This window comes from Lissotriton vulgaris, chromosome 2_1, assembly GCF_964263255.1.
Source record: "Lissotriton vulgaris chromosome 2_1, aLisVul1.2, whole genome shotgun sequence".
Classification (NCBI taxonomy): domain Eukaryota; kingdom Metazoa; phylum Chordata; class Amphibia; order Caudata; family Salamandridae; genus Lissotriton; species Lissotriton vulgaris.
Genome location: NC_141687.1, coordinates 161035699 through 161060282, shown reverse-complemented (window position 1 = coordinate 161060282; position 24584 = coordinate 161035699). Strand labels below are relative to the sequence as shown.

General features: G+C 44.1%; 1 protein-coding gene across 1 annotated transcript in view; it reads left to right on the top strand.

Annotated features, from left to right (window-relative positions):
- Window positions 1–1512: 1512 nt before the first annotated feature.
- LOC147729752 (eosinophil peroxidase-like) overlaps window positions 1513–24584 on the top strand; it is a 38643-nt gene continuing 15571 nt past the window's right edge. Inside the window, exons 1-8 of the mRNA XM_086954640.1 lie at window positions 1513–1588; window positions 4232–4325; window positions 7602–7777; window positions 9420–9540; window positions 13774–13903; window positions 15857–16063; window positions 17893–18208; window positions 23360–23520. Of these exons, the coding sequence (XP_086810766.1) occupies window positions 1513–1588; window positions 4232–4325; window positions 7602–7777; window positions 9420–9540; window positions 13774–13903; window positions 15857–16063; window positions 17893–18208; window positions 23360–23520 (1281 nt within the window). The remainder of the gene's footprint in view (window positions 1589–4231; window positions 4326–7601; window positions 7778–9419; window positions 9541–13773; window positions 13904–15856; window positions 16064–17892; window positions 18209–23359; window positions 23521–24584) is intronic.

The window sequence follows — 24584 nt, the reverse complement described above, 5'->3', positions numbered from 1 at the left end:
ACAATAAAGTTTGCACTTACACGTGCTGCTGCTCCTAACTGCTGCGGGCGCGCTCTCGACAATAAAGTTTGCACTTACACGTGCTGCTGCTCCTAACTGCTGCGGGCGCGCTCTCGACAATAAAGTTTGCACTTACACGTGCTGCTGCTCCTAACTGCTGCGGGCGCGCTCTCGACAATAAAGTTTGCACTTACACGTGCTGCTGCTGCTAACTGCTGCGGGCGCGCTCTCGACAATAAACTTTGCACTTACACGTGCTGCTGCTCCTAACTGCTGCGGGCGCGCTCTCGACAATAAAGTTTGCACTTACACGTGCTGCTGCTGCTAACTGCTGCGGGCGCGCTCTCGACAATAAACTTTGCACTTACACGTGCTGCTGCTCCTAACTGCTGCGGGCGCGCTCTCGACAATAAAGTTTGCACTTACACGTGCTGCTGCTGCTAACTGTTGCGGGCGCGCTTTGGGCAATAAAGTTTGCACTTACACGTGCTGCTGCTCCTAACTGCTGCGGGCGCGCTCTCGACAATAAAGTTTGCAGGGCCGTCATTGGTAGCGCTTTCGCGCACAACCTGATTGACGGCCCTGAAACCCAAACATGAAGGTGGCGCGTGCAGTGCGGCATACTGGCCAATCGAGCCCAGTCATGCTGCGCAAGTCCGCCTCCTGCTCCCATTCGCTAAGGGATGGCAGCCAATGATGATAAAATGTCCTACACTGTTGAGGAGCCATCCCTGCTCAAAAAAATGCGCACAACGAGCAAACGCGGTAAGTCCGTCGCGGGCGCAATTGGCAGCACTGCAGCAGCAGTTACAAGAAGCGGGTCATGTGCGACCGTGCGCTTGCACGTTTTCAATTTTTTTTATTTATTTGCCATTTTATATAGCGCGAACTTTACCCGAAGGTGTACTTGTGGCCCCTTGTGGCGGCCTTTATAATTTATTTGGGGACACTGACACTACTGTGACTGACGGTAGTGTCAATGAGTGTCCTCAAATAAATTACAAAGGCCACCGCAACGGACCACTAGTGCCTCGCGCCGCCTGCAAAATTGTGCCGCCTGGGGCGGACCGCCCACCCCCTAGATACGCCGCTGGGGCCCGCACACGCCCTGTGACTGGCACTGAATCCCGTTTTCTTCTGTGACCCTGGGTGCAGCATGCCAGCCCCTGTGTGTACCCCCGGGGGTCGGGCTCCCCCCCCCCCCCCCAGCGGTTGGAACCAGGCCCTGTTCATCATCAGTAACGCCCATCACAGGCCACAAGGGACGGCAGGTAGGCTGCGTCACGGGAGGTCACGCCCGTTCTTGGAAAGCAGCCGTGGCCCCTGCAGCGCGAGCCTTGCCAGGCACTGGGGTCAGGTGGAGCTGGTGGAGACAGGGATGCTTGGGGTGCTGGGGACCGAGCGCCCCACTCTTCCAGAGAGCCCTCCCTGGCATGGTGATGCTGGGGGCTGCCGGGGTAGGTGGGGGTCGGGCAGGCCGTCTCTAACTCTGTCCCTTGTTGTCTTTCAGCCATGGGTCCCGTGAGAGCTGCCCTCCGGTTGCTGCTGGCACTGGGCTTCTTGCAAACAGCAGCGTCTTCTTTCTACGGTAAGGCCTTGTCCTGCAGCCTCTGTCCCTCTTCCCCACTCGCCCCGGAGCGCTCATTCCTAAAACATGCTGGTAAGACTGTGCAGAATGAAAGGTGGAGTCGGCCCTGCCATGCTTTTAGCCTATAGTCTACAGGTTGTCCCCCGAGTTAGTACACCCGCTTTGGAGAGTGCCCTGTGCGGCGGGTATCAGGGGGTGAGACCGCTGCCGAGGACACTCTGGGCTCTCGACTGCTGGACGCGGGTGAGATCTGTGCGGACTGAGAGCCCTGAGCGGAAAGGGGACAGAGTGTGAGGGTAGAGGCCAGAGGCAGCCGTGACTTCGGGCAGGAGGGGACTCACTGACTGTCAGTTACGATGAATGTTACAATGAATGTTTATTTATGCGTTTATAGCGCGGACTTTACCCGACGGTGTCAGTGCGCTAATGTCTCACTCCACGAGGCCGGCAGTGGCACGGTGAGACTTGTCGGGTCTAGTAGTGGGTGACGCATGGGTACTAAAGGGATTGATAGTGCAGAGACAGATGGGTCAGGGTGAGATGTGGCTGCTATGAGTGGGTGAGCGGTGCCTGCTATGAGTGGGTGAGCGGTGCCTGCTATGAGTGGGTGAGCGGTGCCTGCTATGAGTGGGTGAGCGCTGCCTGCTATGAGTGGGTGAGCGCTGCCTGCTATGAGTGGGTGAGCTGTGCCTGCTATGTGTGGGTGCAATATGCCTGCTGTGTGGGTGCGATATGCCTGCTATGAGTGGGTGGGATATGCCTGCTATGAGTGGGTGAGATGTGCCTGCTATGAGTAGGTGGCTTAAGCCTAGTATGAGTGGGTGAGCTGTGCCTGCTAAGAGTGGGTGGGATACACCTGCTATGAGTGGGTGATCTGTGCCTGGTATGAGTGGGTGGGATATGTCTGCTATGAGTGGGTGAGATGTGTCCGCTATGCTGTGGGTGGGTAAAATGTGCCTGCCATAAGTGAGTGAGGTGTCTGATATGATTGGTGACGTATGGCTGCTATGAGTGGGTGAGATGTCTGCTATGCTGTGGGTGGGTGGGATATGTCTGCTATGATTGGGTGAGATGTGTCCGCTATGCTGTGGGTGGGTAAAATGTGCCTGCCATAAGTGAGTGAGGTGTCTGATATGAATGGTGACGTATGGCTGCTGTGGGTGGGTGAGATGTGCCTTCTATGAGTGGGTGGGATATGCTTGCTATTAGTGGGAGAGATGTGTCTGCTATGCTGTGGGTGGGTGAGATGTGGCTGGTATGAGTGAGTGAGATATGCCTTCTATGTGCCTGCCATGAGTGAGGGAGGTGTCTGTTATGAATGGGTGATATATGGCTGCACTGATGTACATTAAGGGCTGATTACAACGTCTTTAATGGGACTCGCTCGACTGAGATTAAGTGGAATGGACGCGCTGCTCTTTGCATGACTTTAAGTCAGGCAGCTCCCAGATGCGCCCCTCTGAATAATGGCGCCCTGAGCTCAGCTCGCCCATGCCCAAGGCCGGCCCTGGCTGGGGCATCACGACTCATGAGTGCCCCGAGTCACGCCGAAGCGTGTACAGTGGCCACCGTTGACTGGTTCTCTGGTATTGCAGTCTACTCCAGAAAAGGGGACTCTGTGAGCCTCTAGTGGCGATCTGAGGTACTGCAAACTGCTACAGAAAACTATTCGTGATGGATTCCAGAACCTATAGTAATAACATAAAATACTCCACCTGCTCCTGAAATAATTAGTTTCTGAGTCCAGGACCTCGGTTACTAACCCATGCTCCTGTAGCCTGATATTTTGTAAACACCTATCGTACTGCAGCCTGTAGAGAAGTCCTGTTTCTTACTAGTGACCTCTACAAATGACCAAAGGTACTCCAGTCTGAAACAGAAACAGGATTTGTTTTTGAATCCATGAAGACTACTGCAGTAAGAATTTCTCTCTGACTCAAGTGACCACTAGTAACTACCTAAGATACTGCTGGATTCTACAGAAAGGTCTTACCTCTGACTGGAGACATCGCTAGTAACAAGCATTAGCAAAGCTAATTTTCAATTACAGCCATATGTATTGGCTTTTCCAATTCTTGTTTAAAAAAACTCAGACCGGTGGGCTTTCCAACACTTGTTACAAATCTGCTGTCTGTGTCTCCTTTTTCCCTTGGTTGTTTTCTTTACCCTCTTTCCCATCGACCACATGTACCTTTGGCTACTTCTCACCTGACTTTTTTCCTTAAGCATTTTTACCTTTCCCTGTCTCCACACCGCTTCTTTCCTTCCAACTTCTTTTTGCTTTTTCTTCTGGCTTTGCTCTTTGCTTTGTTTCTTTAATTCTCTCTTTCTTGACCTGTCCTTTTGATTTCAAGGAACTATGGATGCATTTATTAATAAACTGGAAAGGTTTACTCCCTCGAACTCTTCCCACGCTTTTGTGTATAGAATTCCACGGCAACTGAGAAAGCCTATTGAAAATTGTATCCTCCTGAACATAGCATGATACACTGGCGAATTAAAAGGCTGTATTTTATTTTCATTACACAGGCTGAATTCAGGTAGGTACTGTTAGTTTCGCAGCAGCACTTGCAGATAAGTGTCAGACTGTAGGCTCTTATAAATGGCACCACTTTGTGTTTAATTTGAATTTCATCTTTGCAGATGGGCAGGAAGAGGTGGAGACTTCCTTCATTCTAAGGTGTGCTGAAGAAGCCAAGCACCTGGTGGATGCCGCCTACAAGCACACGCGCCAAACGTGAGTCACAAAGGTTTGGGTATTACTGATTATATCTATATAGCTGACATCACTTCCTGTCTTCTGGTCTCTGACCTTCACATTCAGCGCTGCCACTACTGCCCAAGATGCTTTCAGATCTGCCATCATAACAGGTTTCAGTACCTGCCCCTTCAAAATAGGCAACTACCGCTGTCTGGCCTTTAATCTCTCAACTCGTCCCTCTAGAGCTGCCATCCCTGTTAGAGTGAAGAGAGAATTCACCATAGATCACCACCAGACATCCTATCATTGTTAAATCTCTGAACTCTGACCTGCCCTTTCAGAGCAATCATAACTGCCCGAATTCTAACTCAGCCCTTTGGAGCTTCCATCCTAGCTGAATCTATCATTCCGCCATCGGAATTCCCATAAATCCACGAGATTCGCTCTATATGCCACCTCTTATCGAGCTCCACTTAGGCTCTCTATCTGCTGGTGAGGCGTGTGCCACCGCTGTTGTTGCTGTCCTGTGAAGTGGGGTGGCTCAGTCTACCTTCCATGTGTCACACCTCTCTGGTGAAGCATTCATTGCTGCTGGTGATGCTATGTCTGTTCTGCATATGTGAGGTGGCTTATACTACCCTGCCCTTGTGTGTCACACTCTCCTCTCTCGAACAGTGAAGCATTCATTGCTACTGGTGATACTAAGTCTGTTCTGCATATGTGAGGTGGCTTAGTCTACCCTGCCCTTGTGTGTCACACCTCCCTCTCTCCGATGGTGAAGCATTCATTGCTACTGGTGATACTAAGTCTGTTCTGCATATGTGAGGTGGCTTAGACTACCCTGCCCTTGTGTGTCACACTCTCCTCTCTCGAACAGTGAAGCATTCATTGCTACTGGTGATACTAAGTCTGTTCTGTGTATGTTGGGTGGCTTATACTACCCTGCCCTTGTGTGTCACACCTCACCTCTCTCCGGTGAAGCATTCATTGCTACTGGTGATACTATGTCCGTTCTTTGTATGTGGGGTGGCTTTTCTACCTTCCAGGCGTTACACCTCACCTCTCTCCGGTGAAGCATTCATTGCTGTTGGTGATGCTAAATCTGTTATGTGTATGTGTTGTGGCTTAGTCTACCTTCCATGTGTATCACACCTCTTCTCTCAGGTGAAGCACTCATTGCTGCTGTAGATACTATGCCGGTTCTATGCTTATAGGGTGGCTTAGAGTACCCTGTATGTGTCACACCTCACCTCTCTCCGATGCTGAAACATTCATTGTTGCTGGTGATACTATGGGCCTAATCTAGTTTAGAGGACCGAGTACTCTGTCACAAAGTTGGTGGCTATCCTGTTCGCCTTATTACAAGTGTAGGATAGCCGAAGGTACTTATAATAAGGCTAATGGGATATCCGTCGCGTCTGTGATTCTATGATGAGTAACTTGCCTTGAAACTTTACATCAGGTCCTATTTTTGCTCTACGTGAGGGAGTGTACTCTACCCTTCCCATGTGTGTTGTGCCTCATTTTTCTCTGCTGGTGAAGTATGCCACTCCTACTTTACTTTAGATCTTGACATCCTGACCACTAACTCCACTCCTCACACCTAAAAATCATGCAGAGATTATGTAGGACCGTCTTTTTCCTGAGGCCAGCTTTCCAACTTTGTAAGATTCAGTAACTGTACATCCGTTTCATGACATGACCTGCTATGGCCCTCAATGCCAGTGGGCACGTTGCACCAAATTGGTATTTTGAGTTTTACTGTGATTCATCACACAATTTTTACCAAGTAAAATATAGTGGAATTAGTGCTGGCAAAAACACCGCACCAACAATTTACAAACCACAGAGGAGGACAAAATATGCAGTATTACCACGTTAGTCCTCATTCTGAAGTGTGGACATCACACTTCGTAACAACCAAACCCCATGGTATTGATATTTTCGGGCACAATAGAAGGATATGCAACACAAAAAGATGATGGACGGAATGCTGAACATTGTTAAACATTCACCCCTAGTCTCAGATATGAGTATAATCCATCATTATGCTCACCACGCCATTCCAGTTTAGACCCATCCATATGCAAATGAGCCTTGACCCGGCTCCCCAAGGGAACAGTCCATCACGAACTGACTGGCCAGGCCCTCCCTGGACCGGAAAACAAGCATCCTGGGACCGGTTTTGGGGTATCACCTCTCATCAGCCAGGCTGGGCTGCAAATTCGGAGTCTGATATTTTTTATTTCAACAAGTTTTATTTTTTATACAAGAACACATTAGCAAATCTGTTACAGGGTTTGAATCGATTAGTCCACTCTCTTTTAGACCAAATAATTCTTTACAGGCCCTACATATCACAACAGTGAAGAAGAGAAAGAAAAACAGAAAGGAGCAGGAAAGCAAGGAGTGAAAGAAGAGATAGGAGACATCTGAGAACTACATTGCTTATAAAATGTCTGACATACAGTGCGAGTTTGATGGTATTAACCCCTCAAATTCCACTGAGGTTTTAGCTGCGAAAAAATTGTGCGGGCAAAATTAAGTGGGTATTGTAATTATTGCAAAACCAGGCATCTTGATTCAGCCATAAACTCCTTTTTAGTGCACAATCAGCATTTGCCGGGCACTCAACGTGGACCTTAGTATTGACTATTCCAATTTATTAAACACATATTGAGGCTAACGGTGGTCTGTAGAAAGCAAACAGAAAAGGTATTTAGTGATAGTCCTGTTCAATACACAGATGATCTACTCCTAATATTTAATTCCATTGGAGGATCGCAGGAGGACTGTTCAAGAGCTCTCAGTGACATTAATCTTAAACGGGTTAAGAATGTGTGAACTTTTCGCACATCAGAAATTCAAATTGTCAACACTAGTCTGGAAAACGTTAGTTTTGGGATAAATCTTTGTCTTTCTGTTTTGCCTTCAAGAACCTTCTGTCCAAGCTCACAATTTGAAAATCTTACTTAATGGGGAGCTACAGCATGCAAGGAACACTGTTCTAGAGAAGTTAGTTTCATAAAATAAGGGAAAGGGGGTACACTCGTTAGTTTCATATCTAGCAATGAAAAGAGTAACTGCACTACAAAGATCACTTCTTTGATAACCATAAAAGTGAATCTGAACTTTAAGACATGTAGCTCCGTAGCTCCAGTCCTCGGCCGCGAGGTTTGCATTGCTGGGGTGCTGTTCATGATCTGTGTGTAGCTCAAGGTCTTCATTTGCAGCACTGGCAATTGACACATTTAGCTAAAAATTAAAGCCACAAAAAATTGACCAGACCCAAATTATATTTTTCCTTCCCAGTTTAAAGAACAAACTGAAGCAGGGGAGCCTCTCGCCTTCGGACATCATGGCTTTCTTCAAGCAGCCGGTGGCAGGCAGCAGGACCGCCATCCGGGCAGCGGATTATATGGAGACCACCTTCCAGTTGTTGAAAGAGAGGGTAGAGAACTCCTACCAGAGGCCCTTCAATATCACAGGTAAGAGACTGTTGGATAGCCCTAGGAGGTGATTGTTCACTAACCAGCAACTAGCAAAGTACTGCTCAGTCTAACCAACCAGAGGGCCCTGTACATCCACTGGCAGACTGTTTGGCATACCCACTAAGAGACTGTTTAGTATTAATTATCAGGTATTCTATAATATAGCTGGAAAGAGGCTGCCCTCTGCAACCAGTGAGACTCATCAGAGGGTATCCAACTGCAGGATGTCAGATACAACCACTGACAGTCTGTTAATTTTAACACACCACTGACAGACTGCTTAGTACAACCACTAAGAGATTGTTTTCTTATTGCCAACTAGACAATGTTCAGTAAAGCTACCCAAGACAGTCGATTACAACCTAAGAGACCGTTTAGAGGTTAAGCAACCAGAGGAGGCTCAATACAACCACGTAGACCATGTTCAGAGTGTCCCCAACCAGAGGAGACCAAGTACTACCAACAATAGACTGTACTGCACATGAAAGAAGTACAACAATTAGCAGCCTGTTCAGTGGAACCAGTAAGAGAGAGAACAGAATATGGTGACTATAACTATGAAAGTAGGGAAGCTGAAAGTAATTCCTATTACAAGTTAACGGAGTCCCTGTTAGATTAGTGTCCATTTTGGAATGGGTTAGAAGACCTGACATTCACTGTAACTACTGTCTTGTTGTAATGTAGACTCTGCCTCACTTCAACCTGTGCCAGCAGTCATGGGCATAGAGACCAAAGTCCTCTACGTGCGACCAAAGCCTATGACCAACAGCACATGACTCCTGAAAACCAAATTCCTTCAATTCTCCATTCCCAGAGTTTAGCAAGGGTTGGTAGAGAAGCCTTTGTTGGTGGGTGGAAGACACTCTCTCTGAAAAAGACTTAGCTCTTGGGAAGAGAGCTGGGTCGGTCTGGCACGCAGCCTCCATACTTTAGTTTGGTGCATTTGAGGTATAACAACATCAGTAAGGGCATATATTGTGTTGACATACCCCCATTTCAATAGGCAAAGTTTTCAAATAAAGCCTGTTCTGATTTTGTACTATATTTTTTAAATTTCTTTGTCAGTTGAAATTCTCACAATCTCCTCAGTAATTGTTTCTTGAAATGCACTAAAGCACATTTCTATGGGTAGACTTTTGCAGGTTTGTTACCATTCCGTGACCTCTCACTTGAAGTATCTATTATACAGAATATTTGTAATTTTCATTGTTATTTTGTGTACATTTTTGCATTTTTTAATTTGTAATCAATTTAACATTTTCCCAACGCTTTTTTTTATCCATTTATCGAAGATGTATCCTTCTGTTATTATTTGGATTCTTTTTGTACAGTGCCCCATTTCTCCATTTTCCAGAATGCACTTTGTACATTTTATACTTAAAGAAGACAAGACTATTAGCAGATAAAGGAACAATTTGAGATGACCAGTAAAACAGCTCCAAATCTAACCAATTAAGGTTTCTTTGGGAAAAATAATTTTGATAAAAGTGCTTGTTAGGCAAGCATGGTAAATAGAATTGAAACGAAACTGGGATTGGAAGGGGTTGGCAAATGTAGTGAGTTAAAGTATATATTGAGTGATATAGGGGTGGGAGGATTAGTAAGGATTTAATATTACTTTTGCTGTAACATTTTGCAGATATACTCACTGCTGAACAGCTTCACTCCGTCTCAAAGGTCACTGGGTGTGCCTATCAATCAATGCCCACAGCCTGTCCGAACAGTCGATACAGAACCATCACTGGTGAATGCAACAACAGGTAAACGTGCTCAGCATTTCTTCCTTTGACATATAATGCCTGTGGGTCACTCTGAGCTATAAGGGCCACTGGAGTTATGTAACTGTGGTTGTTCCGTTTTTCAGCTTAATTATGGATCTGCCGCAGTTGTTAAATCAATCATCTGTTGCATAGTCCCTTAGATTTTAACAAAAAAGTGTCTAGCTCAAACGGTTCAGAAATTTAAATGAAATAAAAATGTATAATAAACGCGCACTACTACCCGAAGGTGTCTAGGCGCACAAGCTTGCTAACCGGAGAGTACCAGGTTAGGAGGCTGGCCAGAGTTTAGAGACTCCTACAGGTTGAAAAAACAGGTTTTTCGTTTTTTTCTAAAGCAGAGGAGGTTGGTTCCTTTTTCAGGAATAAGGGAAGGCTGTTCCAGAGATGGGAGGTACTGCCTATAAAACCGCTCCCGCCCCATTTTGCTCTTTTTACTCTAGGAATAATATTGCATGTTTCCAAGCGAAGGAATTGTGGCGGAAAATAACAATGAAACCAAAGCTTAAACTTGAGGGCCTTCCCCGTGAAGAGCCCTGAAAGCAATGCACAGGGCTTTAAACTGTATACACTTCTCAATTGAGAAGCGGAAGTGCAGCTGATACTGATTATCTTTTGTATGGCAAGTAAAAGGCGAGCGGCTGAATTCTGTAGGACCTGAAGCTTATTTAGACTTTTTTTCCTATGTTTACGAAAAGAGCATTTGCATAGTACATTTTTGAGAGTATCAGAGTGGAAATTACAGTTTTCTGCAGGTCTTTTGGAATGAAGGGAAAGGCCTTTCTTAAAAGAATCATAGTAAAGGAGGCAGACATGATTGCATGTATGTGCTCTTTGAAGGCTTGTTGATTATCAAAAATAACTCCATGATTTTTTACCTTTTTAACTGGTGATGGAAGTTGGCCAAGTGCAGGTGGCCGCCAGTCTTGGGACCTAAAGGAAGGGTCCTTCCCAAAAGCAGTACCTCAGTCTTGCCTGAATTCAACTTTATGTGTAAGAACAACAGAAGACCCATAAACCTTGTTGGGATGGGTGTGTCATGTAAGCAGAAACAATTCCCAACAGGTATCATGTAAAGACAGTTTCAATAATGTATGCAATGTGCATTACAAAAAGGAAGAAACAAGGAGTCACTTGAATTTTTTGAAAGGCAGTATTATTCACCAAGAAGCAAAAGGGAATGGTCTTTCACATGACAATACAGTTAAAACAGCACTGTACAGAGCAGATCATGTGACAACCCAGTGGCACTTGGTGCAAGGTGCTATATACAATTGGTGATAGTGAAGGTGCAAGTGCTAAAGTGAACAGCGTGATCGACGCATGAACTAAAGTATTTACATCAAATAATGGCTCCACAGAAACAAGTTTTAATCACTTAAAACAATTATTTGAACAGGAGCACAGAACGTGATAAGCGTCATATGATTCCAGCTGTAAAGTAGACGGCGTTTCGATCCCCTTTAATCGGGATCGTCATCAGGACAGGGTTGTCGATGGGCGGGACTTGCTGCGCCTGAATGAATCAGGGCGACTGAAGGCAATTGGGGCTCTTCTGGTAGGGGGCTGCGAGCAGTCAATGCAGCATTAACTGCTCGCAGCCCCCTACCAGAAGAGCCCCAATTGCCTTCCGTCGCCCTGATTCATTCAGGCGCAGCAAGTCCCGCCCGCTTACCAGATACAATCAACGATCAGTTTTCGACTTTTGAGCGACCGCTTGGACTCCAGCTACCCACGCTTCCCTGCCTGGGTATCACTCACTGATTCCATCGCATACATTATTGATACTGTCTTTACATGAATTCAACTTTAAGCAGTTTTGGACCATTCACTTTCCGATCTCCTGCATACAGTTGTAAAAACACTTTGCTGTCTCTGAAACATTAGATAATACTGAGATCACTAATTGGATATCCTCTGCATAGGTGACTGCAGAGAACCCAAAAGATCTAATAAGTTAGGCCAAAGGGGCTACATAAATGTTAAATGGGGTTGGGCTAAGAGACTAACCCTGGGGGACGCCAGAAGGGAGAAAGGATGAGGTTTTAAATTTGTCAAATGCAACAAACTGAATTCTTTATGACAAATCATTTGACCAAAGCAGGGGCTTTATCTTTTACCCCAGTATCCTCCAGCCTATTCAGCAGGATTTGGTGCTTTACAGAGTCAAATGCCACAGAGGTCCAATAGGACAACACTGCACTGCCCCCTGCATCCAACGTCCATATAATCTGTTCCAAAGGACTTCTCAATGCCTATTCTGTACTGTGATGTTACCTAAATCCGAATTGACTAGGGCCTAGGTGGCTTTGGTCCTCAATGAAGGCTGTAAACTGCAAAATAATAGCTTTTTCGATTATTTTCGCCGGAAGGTGCAATCTGGAATTGGGACAGTAGTTCCCAGGATCTAAAGGATTAGTTTAGCTTTTTTAACTAAAGGAAGACTATAAGCCATCTTCCATGAAACTGGGAAATTTTCCTGACTTAATCATAAATGTAAGTAAATGTAAATTGATACTTGTATAGCGCACTACTCACCCGCAAGGGTCTCAAGGCGCTTGTACGAATACCGCTGTGGAACCCATCCTGGCTTTCCCTGTGAGGCGTCCACTCCTGGGCACCCCCAAGGGGGAGGCCAGGCATCCTTAGCGTTGTGGGGGCATTGTGGAGATTAAGCAAGCTATTGCCCAGAGTCAGAGTGGGACCCATGATTGGAATAGGCACCAAGGCGAGAATTATCAGGTCCGTGGAATTTTGAGCCCAAGACCCGCTGAGGCGGGGAATTGAACCCTGGTCCTGGGCTAGACCTCTGCATCAGGGTCTGCCGCTCTAACTATTGAGCCACACTTTTCCAATCATAAGATTCAACATGTCTGTTAAGTGTTCTGAAATAGTGTTGGCTACGAAAGGATGGCTTTAGTTTGAACCTGGGAGAGTTCAGCAAATGAAAGTCAAATTCATTAATAACAGTTTGGGAGTCACTGTGACATTAATTATTTTTAGTTTGAGTCATTGTGATTAGTCAAAGGTTTAGAGGAAAAAAGATTAAAAACCGACTTGACCTTATCTTGAAAAAAGGAAGCCAATGAATTATAGATGGTTTGTCCATTCCCTGAAACCCCATTTCAGGAGGTTTAGATAACTGTTTAACAGTTGCAAAATTATTTTGTGGAATTCTTGGCTGCTTTTATCTTCTGGAAGTATTTGGATTTTTCTTTAAAATTCATTTTTATATGAGGCTAAAATAAGTTTGTATTTCTTTTTTTCTGAATGCTCATAATGACGCCTCCATTATTTCCTGCCTACGACAAGCAGTCTTAGGTTTTCTGTGAACCAAGGTACAGAGGGAGTGTCCCGGTTCCTCCTATGGGCTGTAGCCGGTGGAAATTTTCAGTGGCATAATAATGGTCTAGAGCCTTAATGAGGTCCCTACGGAGTCTGGGGTTCCGCATATACCAGGGGATAATAGGTGCTTCTCTACCTGCTGAATTAACAACTCCCCACAAAACTGAAACCAAAGAGGGGAATGGTCCGAGAAGCCCCTAGCCAAATGAACCGCCTCAGTTATACAAGATGTGTGGGCCGCCGGCACCAAACAATAATCCAGGCGAGAGACACTACCGTGAGCTCCAGAGTAAAAGGTGTATTGCCTCTGGTCTGGGTGGAGCAGCCTCCAGCTATCCACCAAACCTATTGCGTCAGTCAGGCAGCCATTGCTGGGTACGTCCCGTATCTCGCTGGGGATGCCTATCCAGAAGTCCAGAGACCACTGCAATGAAATCACACCCGTACCCCCACCCCCCTCCCACCCCACCCCAAGATCAAGAGTCCCACTGGCAGGTCCAACAGGAGCTTTCCCAGATCACCAAAAGTAGTGGCCTGCATATCTGGGGGAAAATACACCGACAAGAGGGTAAGGACAGGCCCCTCCCAGTGACCTGTCACCCCAGCATATCTGCCTCTGTCATCCTCCAACCTGGAGTCAATCAACAATGGGAGCGCCTTCCGAATATGGATGCCCACCCCCCTGGATCCCAACATGAAACCAGCATGAGCCACCAACTTGTACCCCATTCTGTGCAAAAACTGTTCTTCACAGCAGCAATTTATAGGTGGGTAGCTCAATATGGTTGACCTTGCAATGTTTTAACACCAAGTTTATTAGCAGTGCCTAATCCCAGCATTCGTTGCATTTGTCTTACATTCTCGTTGTAGGAGGAATCCGCTTCTCGGTGCTTCAAACAGGGGGTTTGCTCGTTGGCTTCCAGCGGAATATGAAGATGGAAATTCCCTCCCCAAAGGATGGACAGAGAACAGAAGAATAAATGGATTTGCACTTCCTCTGGTAGAGTATGAGGGGCTGGACCTATGGTGAAGATGGAGGGCTTCTGCTCTGTGATGACTGATGGTAGAGCCAGTGGTTAAGAGGGAAGGTGTCACCCTACCATATTTTTATTTTTAGAGTTCTCTATAGCACGAACCAGACCCAAGGCATGGTATCAGACCGCTTCACATAGTGAGCAAGGTATGAATAGCACATTTAGTAAAAACACGGCATACAAAAACAAAGCATACAAAGTAACAAAGCATAACAGAGTTCGGGGGATAAAAGCAGAGTAGAGAATTGTTCTGAGAAATAAGAATCAATTCAAGATTGTGCACGTCTTCGCTTCGAAGTATCAGTGAATGGAGAGTATTAGCAAGTTAGAGGTTGTAAGCTGGTGTGGTGTTTGTGCAGATTCAAGGCCGGAGACCATACAATAGAGGGGCTGTACAAACCACGTTCTGTAGTGGGTACATAGTACAGATCACCAAATCAGGCAGGTTACTTCTTGAATATATCAGGTCCCACATATGCTCCTAGGGAAAGTAGTCAGTAAAATGTAGATATGACACCCAACTTTGATAAAATGTTTGTTCAACCTCCCGATCCTACTGACTCTCAGACCATTCCACACACAACACTCACAACATTCCATGCACACATCACTACTTAAGCAGTGTACCTTCATGACCACGCCAAAATATATCAAGTATCATTACTTAGCTGGTGAGTTGCTACATTTATAATCCTGATTCATTACATTTGGTTAATCTTTACTCCCCATATCCGTGCAGGTAAGTATTTATAAATAATGAAAGCATAGGAAAAGGGTTAAGGAGATAAATAGTATTAAAATTAAATTATTTAAACTAGATTAAATGGCAATTTAAGTGAACACATAAAATATTACGTTGAAATATAATGTTTTGAGAATCGAGCATAACGAGTACAGTAATAGAGGGGAAAAAAGGAATTTATTAAAGCTGGTACATTTAGAAAATCTACATATAGGGTCATAAATATATATAATATGCACTCACCTATACATGTATATTTTATCAGGAGGTGAGGTGTAGTCATGGAAAAGTTTTTTTGCATTTTGCTACTAACTTTGGCACTGTACATAGAACTGCATGAAACTTTCCAAAGTAAAGGTTCATCTTTAGGCTCTTCATGGCATGGCATGTTGGGTTCATGTCAGATAAGGGGCAGGGATGTCGCACTTCAAGTAAAACAGTGAAGTTCACATTTCCAGAATAAGAAGGGTGTCCACACTTTCAGGCGAGGAGAGGAAAATATTTTTCAGAGCAGGATGGGGTGATCCTATTTCCAGAAGAATGTGAGAAGTGGCAACACATTCAAATGGCGTGCATTCTTTTTCAGAGAACGCTTGGAAAAGGAGAGCTTATGATGCATCCAAAAGGGGAAAGGATAGTCCCACTTCCTGAAAAAAAGGGAATGTTTTTAAAGGAGAGGATGGGTGTTCACACACCCAGCAGAGAAGGCAGTGTTCTCACTTTGAGAGAGTAACAGGTCTAGCCATGCAAGAAATGGGAAGGCGGTCTCACTTCCAGAGAATGAGAAAGTGGGCTTATCAGTAATACAATGAGGTCTTATTGGTTGTGGAAGAATATAGGTCTCACTTCAGAAACATGTGTGTGGGGGGTCTCATTAGAGAAGGTGGGTCACTCTTCCAGAAGAATAGAGATGAGGATCAATTTTTCAGAAGAGTAGTTTGTGGTCTCACTTTCAGAGAAAGTGTGGGGTCTCCAGTCTAGACGAGGAAAGGAAAAAGTCACTTTGAGAGGAAGTGGAAATGATCTCTTTTCTGGATTAGGAAGGAGTGGCCTAGCTGTAAGCAGAGGGTTGATCTCATTTCTAGAAGAAGATGATAGTCTGAAGAATTAAAAATGTGTTTAAGCAATTTGTGTTTGTAGAAGGAGGGCCATCACCTTTCTCTGTTCTTAATTCCAGGCACGTGCGGTTTCAAACCAGATTGTCCAGTTTCCAAACAATGAAATCACACTGGATAATGAACGGTCACTCGCCTTCATGCAGTTTGGTCAGTGGACAGACCATGACCTGGACCTTTCTCCAGAAACTCCATCCAGAACCACCTTTGTTGAGGGCATGGACTGTGACCACACCTGTGTCAAGGCACCACCTTGCTTCCCACTGAGGGTATTATGCAGACCAGTGTTTACTGTACTATATCTGTTCACATGATAGAATTAGGCTTCCTCTAGCTGTTCACAGTCTATGCTTAATGCAAGCAATTAACAATTGAATTAGATAAGTAAGTTATTCTAGAAGCTATCCCATAATGCAACAATTAAATAAACCATTAAGGCTGTCATCTACAAGACAGCTGTAATAGAACAACCCCCAAACAAAATAGTTTTTAATCTGAAAAGGGTCAGGAATTTGCACCAGATTCCTTCTCCTAATGGCTAAAATGATGCCAAACAGTTTCTCAGGCTTTCTCAGAACCAGCTCTTAAATTAAGTAGTGCTACTTGAAGAGCTTTGGATCACCTCCACTCTGATGGTACTCGGAGAATATGCAAAAATTCTCCTTCTTAAAATATCTTGAAACTTTAAACTAGGGTTCTAATGCATTGGTATTAACTTATCTGGCAGCATAATCTTCACTGTTGTATTGAGAACCCAACTGTTACATTATTACTTGCATCACTCTGATATCATTGCTGGAGATTGCTTAAATTTACAAAGTGTGTGAAGTAAATACAAATTGTTTATTAGAGATTCCAGATTTAATTTTGAAGTAAGAACATGAACATATCAGCCTTCAAATTGCAACCAAGCATGATAAGTCAGGAGTGCCCAACCTATAATCTGGGGGTGTGATTGTTGGTAGATATTCAGAATATCCAAAAATATACATGTATTGATTGTAAACGGAACTAATTTACGTACTTTATAGCTATCCTGAAAATGTGCATTTATCCAGCCATCTGGATTTGTCGGACAATCCAGCTATAGTTTATCTGTCAGACACTTCCCTTTTGTAATTATAAGGGTCATCTGACCGTTGTTTTTCCAATGAGCAACCATAGTAACCACCACTGTCTTCACCTCCAGTAACACTCCAATGGTGCTCCATCAAAGGAATTTTGAGATGTTACATTCCAAATGTCTATCAAAGACCTTCCAGACATTCAATGCCAATAACCAATCCAACCATTAGTATATTACCACCCGAGACCGCCTATCTGTAGAACCTGAAATATCTATTATCAAAATCGAAGAGTCTTTGAATCTCCAATTTAGCAAAACGTTTGAATGTAGCCTAGTGTGCTAATAAAGAATGGTTTAAGATTGAATGAACAAATAAATGCCATCTAAGATGTCATGGTCTTCTTCATTACCCTATCCATGGAACTACCTTAGAGCTTTCCGAGCTCTGCTTTTAATGTTTCTTACAAACCTTCCCATATGAGTTGTACTTCAATTTTCTCTTACTGATGCCCCTATATCTCTGGTAGCCTAATCAAAGAACACCAACCCACTATGTCTATCTCTTAAAATCCATCATTGGAAGTTTATGATTACCACAATCCAAGCTGAAACCATACAAGATCTTTCTCTTCTTTGCCATAGAGATGTTTAAATCACCGGAATTAATACATGCAAAGAATCCTCACCCACACCTACATATAAACAGTATTGTTTGAGGTTCAGAGTCTTCTCCTTCAATCCACGCAACCCACAAAATACCACTACTTTGTACGACGTTTCTATATCTCCACTGCCAATAACCACTCTTAAACCTCTGTCCTTTCTCTACCTCGAACAACTCATCAGGTAAGCTCTACCCTAGATAAATCAGTCAAGTACATACCAAATATCCAGTTCCTTCAAAGAGGCATTTATACTCAGATTGCAACTGACTTTGTGCATTTACCTTAAGATGTCATATAGTCCTATAATTGCCATCATATCATATATCAGAATAACAGACTATCTTGTCCTGTGATGTTTTTATTGCAGATTCCACCCAATGATCCAAGGATTTCAAACAGAAGTGACTGCATTCCTTTATTTCGCTCTGCTCCAGTTTGCAACGAAGGATCAACTGTCCGTGAACAGATTAACATTTTGACATCATTTATCGATGGAAGCCAAGTGTATGGAAGTGATATGGCATTGGCAAGCAGACTTAGGGACCCGACAAACCAGTTTGGGCTGTTGGCTGTTAACCAGAGATTTACTGATAACGGCCGAGAGCATCTTCCCTTTAACACCATGGGAGAAGACTTCTGCGTCCAAACCAACAGATCTTCGGGCATTCCATGTTTCTTGAGTGGTAAGTAGCATCATTTGTGCTTTCAGTTGATTTGTAGACTCCATTTACATTCATGATTTCTGAAAACACTGAAGTGTATCTTTATGTGCTTGAATATAATTACTTGTGTCTCTGTATTATTGAGCACCAGAAATACAAGGTCTCCTTCCCAACCCTTATTCCCATTATTCAGACAGTGTTCTGCCAGTTGCCATAAGCTTACAATATCATGGGGCCTCCATGGGGTGATTAATGTACAATCAGTCCTGGATCTCCTTAGTTCTCTCATTCCTCCAGGGTATTTGTTTTTATTTATTTACTATTTTTAGATTGTCCAACATTCCAACTGGTTTTATAGTGAGAGAAAAATAGGGGCCTAAATGTGAAATGAAGGAAATAAACAAGAGTCTTGTGTGAGACTGCAAAAAAGCTTTGGGAAACAGCCAATGTTTAGGAATACTTTACCTATGGTGCAATGAACTCAGTTTCATGGCTGGCATTTAAGAATGAATCTCTTTCTTTGGAATTATCTAGATATATGAGAACAAATGGATGAATTAATACACTTACATATCATAAAGGAACAAAGTATAAAAAAAACTTTTGGAACTGATGTTTTGAGTGTGGCGACAACCATGTTACCAATAGTCACATTTATTGTTGGCCAATTTGGTTTCCTGATTTTCTGTTTCTTTATGAACGGCCGATTATATAACTGTTCCTCCCGGAGAGGACTTTAACCTGAATTCTTCAGTGACTGTCTGAGACTGCAGAAATGTTATCTGTCATGTTTTTCTTGAAACCTTGTAAAACTGGATAGACGCATAGCTGGATCTTTTTGTTGGTGCTAACTGGGATGCTATGAAACTCAATCAATCATAACATTTGTATAGCGCACTATTCACCCGGCAGGGTCACAAGGCGCTTGGGTCCGCTATTGCTCGAACAGCCAGGTCTTGAGTTATCTCCTGAAGGGCAGATGGTCCTGGGTCAGCTGAAGATGGATGGGGAGGGAGTTCCATGTCTTGGCCGCCAGGTAGAAGGATCTACCTCCGGCGGTGGCTCTTCGGATGCATGGTGCGGCGAGGGCGAGGCTTGTAGAACGTAGCTGGCGGGTGGGCGTGTAGAAGGTCAAGCGGTCGTTGAGGTACTTGGGGCCCAGGTCGTGGAGAGACTTGTGCGCGTGGGAGAGGAGCCTGAACGTGATCCTCTTGCTGATGGGGAGCCAGTGCAGGTCCTTCAGGTGGCCGGAGATGTGGCTGTGTCGGGGATGTCCAGGATGAGTTGGGCGGAGACGTTCTGGATGTGTTGGAGTCTTTTCTGTAGCTTAGCTGTGGTTCCGGCGTAGAGGGTGTTTCCGTAGTCCAGTCGGCTGGTGACGAGTGCCTGGGTGACTGTCTTCCTGGTTTCGGTCAGGATCCATCGGAAGATCTCGCGGAGCATGCGCAGGGTGTTGAAGCATGATGAGACGGCGTTGACTAGCACTTATAGTAATTATGACCTTCTCAACCATTACACAAAATCAGTGAATCCGTACTGACCTACAGTGACCTAGTCAATCCAATCCGTTAATGACCGCAATTGATCGTACTACCCACCAAGAATTCTGAGGCACTTCAACAAGACAGGTGGAGCAAAAATGAAAAACTAAGGAACAGGTACTGTGATGCAGAGCTCTTTGGCAACAATAAGGATGTCCCCTTTTCATGTTAGGTGAAAAACTTGGTATCCAAGCCATACTAGCTCAGACATATATAATACCGAGTGGGTCAAATGTGGCTTTAATCTTACAGAGGGCGATTTAATGAGTAACAGTGAGTTGTGCAATGGCCAGCATATCCCATCTGTCAATACAGTCAAGATACCTCTTTAGGAGCTGAATGTGTGCTCCTTTAATATACCTGTGATGCTCGTACTGTTTACAACCCCGGCATCAGATTTAAATGCCAACTTTATAAGAAATTGGGGTATTAGTTGAGGGGGAGGAGTACCCACCACAAATATTTACCATAATCCTTGAAAAGGTGAACCCATAAAGTCACTAAACTAACATGAGCCCAATCCCCTGGTAGCTATGGCACGGAGCAGACAGGCTTAACTTAGAGGCAATGTGTAAATGATGTTTCCCTATTCAAACAGTAAGTATAAAAACACTAAAACAAAAAAAACTCCCTCACTAATGTAGAAAAATTGAGTGGATTTAATAAATAAAATGACACTGAATTGACAACCTAATAAAAAGAACCAAAGTTATTGGTTTTTTTAAAATTCAGAATTTAAAATTATTGCTAATAAGAGTTATACGCCAACCGCAGTCCTCTGGTTGCACATGACCGGGACAAGGGTGAGTGTTCAGGTTGAAAGTGATGGGAGCACGGTTGGGATAAAAGGACTGAATTTGTCCCAGTCAAAAAGTTAGCTTTGCACTTAAAATCTTTTATGGACCAAAACGGCTTAAGCAAGGCAAGTCAGCAGGCTGTGGTCAAAGCTGTGCTCAACATCAACGGGAAGCCAGAGTCCATAGTGTTTGTGACTTCTTTGGGTGCTGTGCGGATACAGCGAAGCCAAAGCGGGCTTTGAATTCATGGTGTGTCCAGGACTCGATTTATTTATCGAGTATTGATCCCACTTATTAGTTCCAGTGATTCGTATGGGTTTTTCACATTCATGACAAATTACTTTTATACAGTTTTCCCGATATCCGCTGTGTGGGAACTTAATTGGTGAAGGGGAGTACACTCTACTGGAATATCCCTGCAAGTCTGCATAGGGCAATGTGATGCCTTGGCATGCTGCCATAGTACGATACCAAACGATGTTTCCTACGGTTTTCATATTGATTTATTTTCTTGTGATATTGGTTTATGTATCCAGGCAAACATTGTTTTGGGATGATGCTGATCCCTAAATTTGAATGGTAGGAAACGTTGTCGACCTAATCACTCTAACCAGCCTGATTAGAATTAATTAATGGGTGCAGCAGTCTTGTGTTTTATGGACTTGTGACTTTATTTCTGTGTATTTTTTGTCACTCACTTTTTTGTCTGTGTTTTTGATACCTTTACAAGTGCACCTAATGAGGATAATTTTTATTTTATGTATTAAGATGTTTTAAAAGTTGATTGGATGGTTCCTGGGCATTATTTATATTGTCAGTGAATTATATTTTTAGGTCTCGTAGCGGAAACAGTGCGTAAGCGCTGTGTCTCGCCAGATCTTTTGTTACTCACTGTGCTTCCCAGGAGACAGTACCCGGCCGCGCGCATTTCCTGTTGGAGATCGGCGCAGGCCACGCGCACGAACGCGCTGTCTGTCTCCTGGGAAGCGCATACATACACAGGCACACTTCCCCCTGCACGCATGCGCACACATACACACGAGCGCACATGCACGCACACATACAGACACCCCAACCCCATGGTGTCGCACAAATGCGCACACACACAAGCGCACCGGGATCTCCCACTCTTCAATCTCACTGTTACTTTTGGAGTCGAAGCTGCTTCAAACGTTTCATCACTCACTTTTGTCAAACTTTTTATGGTTCGATTTCCTTCAGCAAGTTTACCAAGCACCTGCTGCACTTGAATGTGCAGAGTAGTGAGCCATCAGTGCGCACATCAATTGTTAACGCATCCACAAATAACTATTGTAGCAATCACAGTATGGCGCCCTTTACTTTCAAACATACATCTAAAGCGCAGCATGCCACCACTGCTACAAAAATAAATACACATTTTTTGGCCTACAATTTACAGACTTTTGCTGCAATTGGTGTTGCAATATTAAGCAATGCCAATAGCTCAAACTTAATTAACACGAGACCTATTGCATTGTAAATGCTTGTTATATTTCTGTTTAGGGACCTTTGTTCACTGTAATAGTACCCTTTGTTCATTCACTTGTTCCCTACACATCCTTGGCTTTTCTTGTGTGCACAACAACCTACCAACAACTTACTACAAACAATACCACAGTGCCCTTTCTCCCTTAATCCAACATGGCAGAACATTTCTTTCCCTGGTCAGAGCTACCCATGCCCACCCAGACGTGTGGCTATGGAAATGGCCAGCCCTTCCCCTGTGGTGCTGAGGCAGCTCCCTCTCCTTCAGGGATTGGGACCAGCCTTACGAGAGGTTCAATCCAGGGGGGGTCTGGCCTAGGTGTGAGCTAAATCTACCTTAGACAGGGTAGGTCGACCTTTAAGTTCACCTAAGTGCCTGGGCACATTTTTTAAGCCATTCTGTCAAGGAAAGTAGAACACCTATCCACACCCAAGTCCCTGTCCTTTTCATGGGATCAATTTAAACCTCACTACCGGGGAGCCATCAGGTGACAGTTGGAATACTTACAGAAAGGCTTTAGAGGCTTTAGGCAGTGAAAGGGTGATCTTTCACAAATACCTTCTCCTTAATAGTTTGTAAAATCCAACTCTATCATTAACTTTGATTTAGTCTAACTATTAAAACAAGTCTTTGGAATAATTGTTTTACTGTTACAAAACCAAAATTAGCATTAAAAAGTGTAATAAAGTAATCCAGTGTTTCTATATGGAAGCAGCCAGCCTTGCCACAATGAGAATAGCTTTTAGGCTTTTTCACTGTGTGGGAAATTAAACATTTATATGTCCTCATGTTAAATACCATGAATAATGTTTTATGGGCACTAAGCCCTACCTTAAGGATGACTTGGTATTTCAAATGAAGACTTGGGTCTGTCAAAGGGTATTATTTTGAAAGGTCGAATTGGCAGTTTTAAAACTGCTTTGCCAGGGGTGGGGGTCGGGATTGCTGTAACAGTGCAGTGACAGCACAATAAGTGCTCTATCCCACTGGAGAAATTTAACTAACAGTTACTGGATACACTTTGGGTACCATGTACTAGGGACTTATAGGGAAGTACAATATGCAAATTAGGGGTATGCCAATTTCATCATGTTGAAAGAGGGAACACAGGCACTTTTATTTCACTGGTTAGCAAGGGCAAAGTGCGAAGAGTTCTATAGCCAATTCCCCAATCTGGGGGAATACCATCCAAACGATGGGCATGTACAACACCTCCCAGTCTGACTTCCACGCAGCCTCAGAGGTGAAAATAATACTTTGCTCTGAATTATTGTTGTTAAGTGACAGGACTGCTAATCTTGTATGTAATGCTTTTCTTTACATCAAGGTGATCCCAGGACGAGTGAGCAACCAGGCCTCACAGCCTTCCACGCACTTTTCATGCGAGAACACAACCGTGTGGCCAGGGAGCTGCAGCGGATGAACCGGCGATGGACAGGAGAAATGCTCTACCAGGAAGCCAGAAAAGTTGTAGGAGGCATTCTCCAGGTATTCCATAAAGTACATTTATTTGACTGAATTTAAAACCCTGTTGAATATGCGTTGTTAACACCAAAAACAATCATCTATGCGGGAGTAGCACATATAATGTGCCTGAAAGTAGCAGAGAACTTCTTATTGAATACCATGGCTTGACTATGCCTAATACTAGTGTGAGGCTGTCTTATGCACCCACATTGCCAGTCCCCACCGGAGAAGGATTGTATGATACTGACCACAATGTTAGCTGCACCAGCTTAAGTGTCAACTTCAGCAGATCTATTTCACAGTACGATGTGACTGAAGAATAAAAGCGTTTTATATATTAACTGGTGCATTTGAAGTGTTGTATCCATGTTGAATGTTATTCGTTATTGCACAAAAGCAGGACTGACCAACACGGAAAGCTAAACCGTACTACATGGTTCATCCACCTTTAAAGCCTGTTAAAGTGTAGTTTTCTTGGTTGGACAGTCCTATTTGTGAGTGAGTCAGAGAGCAAACTGAATCCTTTCCAAGCGGGCTGGAAGCCTCCTCGTACAAACACAAGTGCAACAATGGGAATGATCTAGTAATGAGTACACTGTACTGGGTAACAATGTTAGCGAAACAGTGCAGGGTAAGCTGTACAGCCTGTGAAGCAGTGAGTTCTTTGTAACAGTGATCTATTCCTTGTGAAACTATACTATAGTTTACAAGAGTGAGTGATCCACTGCTGGTGATACAGTATTGACTGTCTAATTGTCAGTTATCTGTAACAGAGTAGTTCTGTGCTTGAGATACTATCCTGTATTGTGTAGCAGTGAAAGGGATTGTGTGCTTGTGATTCTGTATTTAGTAACAGTGAGGCATTATATGCTGTTGATACTGTGCTGCGAACAGCTGTTGATGCTGCACTCTATAACAGTGAGTGACCGTGTGCTGGTAATAGGGAGAGAGATCCTGTGCTAGTTAAACTATACTGTGTAACAATGCGTGAATCTGTGCTAGTGAAAATATACTGTGTAACAATGTTACTGAACCTGTACTGGTGATATTTCACTAACAATGACAGTGGACCTGTGCTGGTGATA